The sequence below is a fragment of the Chrysochloris asiatica genome, unplaced genomic scaffold (genome assembly GCF_000296735.1).
Source record: "Chrysochloris asiatica unplaced genomic scaffold, ChrAsi1.0 scaffold00105, whole genome shotgun sequence".
In the NCBI taxonomy this organism is placed as follows: Eukaryota; Metazoa; Chordata; class Mammalia; order Afrosoricida; family Chrysochloridae; genus Chrysochloris; species Chrysochloris asiatica.
In genome coordinates, this window is record NW_006408623.1 from 3,705,069 (window position 1) to 3,711,715 (window position 6,647).

At 43.6% G+C, this 6,647-nt stretch overlaps 1 protein-coding gene across 1 annotated transcript in view; it reads right to left on the reverse strand.

The window, feature by feature from the left end:
* Positions 1-2,707, reverse strand: part of ADAM12 (ADAM metallopeptidase domain 12) — a 322,246-nt gene extending 319,539 nt beyond the window's left edge. The window contains exons 1-2 of the mRNA XM_006867472.1: positions 2,695-2,707; positions 1,733-1,869 (exon numbers count right to left, since the gene is read on the reverse strand). Coding sequence (XP_006867534.1) covers positions 1,733-1,869; positions 2,695-2,707 — 150 coding nt within the window. The remainder of the gene's footprint in view (positions 1-1,732; positions 1,870-2,694) is intronic.
* Positions 2,708-6,647: the final 3,940 nt, after the last annotated feature.

Here is a 6,647-nt window from a genome sequence, read left to right on the forward strand (position 1 = left end):
GGGGGTGGGGGGAGAGTGTAGGTGACGGGTTTATAGGGTATACTAACACCTCTGCTTTCAGGAAAGGCCCCACTATAACTTCTACCACCCTAGACACATTAAATTGTCCTTTACTTTATATTGGAGTCCAGATGCGGTGCTGTGAGGTAAAGCACTGAACTGCAAGGTTGAACTGAACCACAAGGTCAGTGGTTCAAACTCCCCAGCTGCTCCTTGGAAAGTCCATACCGGGTCGCTATGGGTCGGAATCCATTCGACAGTATTCTACATACTTTTATGTTGTTCACAGGCAGAAATACTTTGAAAAAAACTTCATAAAAACAGTACGCTGCTCTTCTCTTGCGTCATATTGCTCCAATTTTGCAGTACAATGGCCTGAGATTTTCTTGACTATCTTCAGTTTTTCTTCAGGAAACATCAGTACTACCATGCTTGACTTGTGATTTGTGTCCTTAATTCTCAATTTGCCATAGTCTCCATGGAACTGAAATATTTCCAAAGTACAGATCTGGCATTTGACTCTTACAATGAAATCATCAGCTCTTCTGAAAACAACCGCAACAGTGCAAAATGCAAACTGAGTTAAGTACCATGGTGTCGGTTCTAACTCATAGTGACCCTGCACAGGGTTTCCGAGGCTGTAAATTTTTACGGGAGCAGAACACACCTCATCTTTCTCCCGCGGAACCGCTGGTAGTTTCGAGCTGCCGACCTTGAGGTTAGCAGCCCGATTCATAACCACTATGCTACCAGAGCTGCACTATTCCCTAGAAAAAACTCAGCAAATGGCTGAGACCATAGAACCTAGACTTATATAAAGACGATCTCATGCAAGCCCTCCAGAAAGCTGCAGAGGATTCTGTGCTAGCTCTACTGCTTTTTTAAATAAAAATCTGCTTTCAATTATGAAAAATGTTCTAAAAAGAATTCCCCCTAACAGGACAAAGCCATTTGTATGATCTCTCCAAAGAGCTCATATTTCTATGGATTATATCACTTCCCAATTGTTCCTACAAGGTCTGAAATTTAAGAAAGACAGGTCGGTTTGGCAAAAAATCTCATCTATAGTTTAAATATAATCACTGATCCTCCAAATGTTTTTCTATCGTTGTCTTACATCACAGAAGGCTCAAAGCAAGAACGTTGCAAAGTCATCAAGAGTGGGAAATGGCATGAAAACTCACTGCAAACTTTTTTTTTTGTTAGATTAAATTGCATAGAACCATTACAACCAAGAAGTGATCAATAAAAACCAGACTGGAGATGACATATAAGCGTAGTGGTTACGAATCAGGCTGTTGAATCGCAAGGTCAGCAGTTCGAAACCACCAGCTGTTCCGCAGGAGAAAGACTAGGTTTTCTGCTCCTGGGAAGATTTACAGCCTCGGAAACCCTGTACACGGTCACTATGAGTCGGAACCGACTGCACGGCACATAACAACAACAATAGAAAACCACCTGGCACTCAAGCAAACATGGACATTGTGCATCTGGGAACATCATCATCTCAGCTGCTAAGTGGAGAAATAATAGGTTCAGTGGATACAATCAATCAACAGAAATGGTCCATCAAAATTGGTGGGCATTTTATCGTCTTAAACATAAAGCTTTCATTAAAGGAAGAGGATAAAGCATGAAAACAGGTGAAGATAAAACTTGAATAAAAGATTACGAAGGCAGTTAACGTGATTTAAAAACATCAACGGTCTTAAAGAGAAGAAAGAAGCCTCACCTTTGAGTCTGTGCTCTTGAAGGGGTTCCAGAAATCTCCGTTCAAAAGGAAGGCAGTGGCAACTTCGTAAGTTTTCATCTGCTCCCTCCTTTGGGTCGACTGTATGGAAGGCGATAATTTGCTTCCCACGCTCAGCCCTGAATCAAAAAGAAAACAGCCCAATTTTTTACTCTAGTGGGGAAGAGCACAGTACCCAAAGCTTATTATAGACGCTCCATGAAACTATTTGGAAGCAGCATTAAGCCTAGGGAAGCACTCTAATATCTTAAATCACAAGAACTGTTAAAATTGATGAATTCTCTTGTCAATTTAGTCATAAAATTTTGTAACTTAAAGGGGGGGAAAAAGTTCTTTCTTTCCCTTAAAGACTTACAGCCTGTATTGAGTTACTCTCATATTCAAGGAGATAATTCAGTTCTTCAACAAGCAACAGAAACACCCAAGCACCAAGTTCTTAAAATGATAAATTGATGCTTTACTTCAGATCAGTTCTCTATTCAGTGTCTTAACACTAACTACTTTAGTTACTTAAGTCTCTTTGAATCCATTAAATCCAATGGCAACGCTCCTCTCTGTCCTTACGGAGTCTAATTTTATATGCTTTAGTAAGTGATTCTATAGGCAAAATTAATTTGCCAGCTTAGACGGACTAGACTAGTTTATACATTTAAAAGGGAAAAAAAAAAATCAAGTCATTCAATAAACTATTATATGATCTTATTTCCTAGGGTCTTGTCTGTTAAACCAGTTAATAAACCAACACAGGTTCAATTTCGCCCGTTTCCATCAGCAACTTTAATGGAAACTAGACCATTTTTCTCTTCTGGAAAGCTGGGTCAGTTTCTTCACAAATAGAATCAGTTCCCTGGGCTTTCTCTGTCATGAGGTCACACACACATCTGCTGTCCTGGGAGGCCACACTACACCCTCCAGGTAAAGGTCAGTACCCACCATTCCCTTACATGGGAGTCTCATTTCTCCAACCAGGATTCATAATGTTCAGACTTGAGTCATCATAGTATGGTTTTAAGTTTCTAGAAAGTTCACCTTTATAGGGCACAAAAGGCACTGAAATTTTAATTCTAGACATTTTATAGTTCCCCAAATACCTTTAAATCTATACCATTGTATCATTCTCGATGTGGAAGCCTGCAGTTACACTCATGTTACAAAAGGACAACAACTCTCGTATTTACAGGCTAACACAACCCTCCTAAAAGAGTCTTGATATGGTCACAAAGCATTTCAAACTCCCAGTGGTTTAGGACCCAGGGAACGGGGAGCCAAGGTGAGCTGAAAGCTGGGGCCACCGCTGTTGGTAGACAGATGAGCTGGGCCACTCAGCCCATGGGGAGGAATGGGGAAAGTAGAGTAGGCACAGACTGAGGAAGGAGACAGACTGTTCAGTGCTCAGGACTGAGGCTGAGTCTTCCAGGATGAACCTGTATTTGAGAAGAGGGGTCTGGAGTGTGCACAGAGGGGGCTAAATGGGGTGAGTAGAAGGCTGGCTGGAGGAGACTAGAATGGGCTATGTTAGGGGGAACTGGTAACCCTTGGCAGAGGCAGAGCTGGTAACCCTTGGCAACATGGAGCTCTTGACTGAAGGGCTGTCCTAAGTCCCTGCCCTGGTGTGTTCAGGCAGCATGACTCTGGCCTACAGGACAATCAACACCATCCAACCTTGGATTAGCTTAAATCCTTTGTCCAATCATTTGCCCAATTGTTAATTCACTTATTGATTCATTCACACACTCAACAAGTCTTGTATTTATGAACTGTCCACCTTCTGACAGGCATGGTATTAGGTGCTCTAGACCTGCTTCAGCCAGGCCCCCCAGTAGCTACAGATGTCGCTGCCTAGATCCAGGTCCTCTCTTGTCCACACTGCTGGAACCCGGGCCTCTGAAATATAACTTCAGCCTAGAAGACTCTGCTAGTTAGCATATAACAGAGGGTCGACGGCAAAGCCACGTGTGTGACTTATGATCTCACCCTGGGAGACAAACTAGACAGATAACAACCCTCCCAGAAAGCTATGTGCTCTGTGACACCAGAGGACCATGGGGACGCTCTGTACTGTCTTTGGAACTCCCCAGCAAATCCAAGATGGCTTTCCACTCAGGGCAGAAGTGGGATAACGTGATGCTATGTGGAGAAGACAGTAATCAATGTCATGAAAACAAAATGTGTGTGGACTGGTAAATGGACATCTGATGTGTTCTGTAAACCTTTACTCACAAAAAGCTAAAAAATAAAAAGGGTTTCCAAATAAAGTTCATCGAAACAACAGGGTGGTATGTTTGCTCTCGATGGGGTTTATATTGGCAGCTAGGCTCTGGGCAGTCTGGTGGAGGTCAGAATCACTTCTAGAGGGTGTCTTCTTTGCTTGTGACTCAAAGAGCTGCGTATGGAGCTTGTGCAAATGGAACAAGCACTCCCTTTCCATTAAAACTGGATGGAATGCAGTGAGGACAGGAAGGGCCCTCATGTGGAACACGAAGAGTCCAGCACAGCATTTGGTGTGGGGAACAGTTCCAGCTTTGATAAGCTCTGCCTAGATGAGCTCTTACTTGGGATCTATGGTGGAACTTGGAACATACAGAAACCAAGGTAAGGCTAATGCTGCTTCAATGTTCCTGCAGAGGCAAGCCACTCAATGCTTAAATTAACTGCTCTTACAAGCGAGCCGGCAAGCTACTAGAATAAGATTAAGAAGGCTTTGAATTACCAGCAATGGCAGAAACAAGAACTGGAGACCCACCTCAACTTTGCCCTCCACCACTGAAAACCATGCCAGGCTACAAGCATTACCATGGGCATCGCATTTCAGCTTTTGAGAACTAGGGAAAAACTGTTCAGAGAAGGACTGCAAAACCTATTTACATTTTTTCTAACCAAGGAACCAGCTTCATTATGTAAGATGCTTCTGGCAGTTCTGTGAACTGTCTCCAGCAGAAGTGAATTGTGGCATGAAGTACTTCATCACAAATCCAATTGTTCAAAGAAGCCTCTGAAATCCAGTGCAAAAAGTTCTAAAAAAAAAAAATCAGGACTTCAAACAAGTTCAACCCCCTGCTGGAAATTTGCATTTTCACCCCTAATACACTGTTAAAATGCTCTACATTTTAACAAGATCTTAAAACGCAAAAATCACCTAGGGACCTGTAGGGATCTCCTGAGGATCTTGTTAGGAAATGTAGATTCGGATTCAGTGTGTCTGGTGTGGAATGAAAATTCTCAGCAGAGTGTTGAACTGAACGAACCAGTTTGAAGCTTTGCTAAAAATGTTGGTATACTGGAATCTTGTACCACACCTCACCAGCCAGCCAAGAATGGGGTGGACAGAATGGTGACCAAGTCTATTTCAACCATGACTCCAAAGGTCTGGAAGATGTGCATCCAGATCTCTGGTAACTTGGAGAGAAAGTCTTTGTGTTCAAGCTGTGTGTTGAAAGAGGAAGTTAAAATGGCACCATGAAATCCAGGTCTCCTGGCTGACCCAGGAGGATGGCGGCTCGGCCAAGAAGAGGTTAGGTAAGACAGCAACTGTGCCAGGAAGAAGACTTGGTGATGTCCTCCCGGGATGCGGCCCTGGAGCCCTTAGATGGGGGAATTTCTTCTCTGCCCTATAGGGTTCCTAGGAGTTCAAATCAACTCAGTGAACACACAGACTGGGGAGTCAGGGTAGAACCCTCACGTCCCATGCAGGTGAGAAGGGTTCGATTCCGACCCAGCCTATGTTCTCATGCACAGCCCCCAATCACCCATCAGTGGAGGTTTGTGGGGTTTTGGAAGAAGTGCAGCCAGAGTGCTCCTTAGAGGCCAAGATGGCCAAACTTCGTCTCTCGTACTTTGGACATATTGTCAGGAGGGAACAGTCACTGGAGACGGATATCATGTTTGGTAAGATGGAGGGTCAGAGAAAAAGAGGAAGACCCCCAACGAGATGGATTGGCTAGGTGGCAGCATCGATGGACTCAAGTGTGGCAACAGTAGTGAGGTTGGCCCAGGATCGGACATTGTTTTGTTCTGCTGTGCATAAGGTCGCTACGAGTTGGTGCCGACTCGATGGTACCTAACAACAACAACAAAATGGTGTTCAACAAGTTTCAGTGGAGCTTCCAAACTAAGATGGCCTAGAAGACAAGCCTGACCATCTACTGCCAAAAATCAGCCAATGGACCCCCGCAAGGACCACAATGGGCTGATCCCCCACTGATCATGAGGACGGTTCAGTTCTGGAGTCACAATGAGCAGGGGTTGCCATGATTCAGGGCCAGCTCACTACAACTCAACAACAAAGGATGTAAGAGCAGGCTGAGGCTTCATAAACCAAGTGTCCAGAACAGCTAGAACTCTAGGACCCGGGTGGCAGAGAAGACCACAGCCATCCAGCCTTCAGGAGGCAAAACCTCCTAACACCAGACATTTCTCTTTTCACCTACATACATATTCCCGCAACTCCATCCAAGAGCAACTCTCTTGTTTTGGCCGATTTTCACCCCCTCTAAGAGGCTTTAATTTCTAAATATTCCAAGGAGAATTTAGGGGCCAAGTGTGCCAGTATTTAGAGACGGTTGTGCAACCCTTTTAAGCCATTGAGTAACTGCACTATTTGCTGAGTACAGGATTTATGATCTCTGCACATGGGTAGTGAAGCCATCTTTTAGTGACGCTTTTTAATTGTTCATATCACCCCCACCGCCCACCCCCCAGCAGTATTTGTAGTCAGAAAACCATTTCTTAGGAGTTTTACTTATGTATTTATACACTGGTATTTTTTTTAGATGATGCAAATAAAAATTTTATTTGTGCTGCATGGATAGAAAGAATAAATTATACACAGCTGTGAGATATCAGAGTGTATTTTATGGAGTGATTCTGTTGACAAACCATAAAAATACGTTTTGAATGA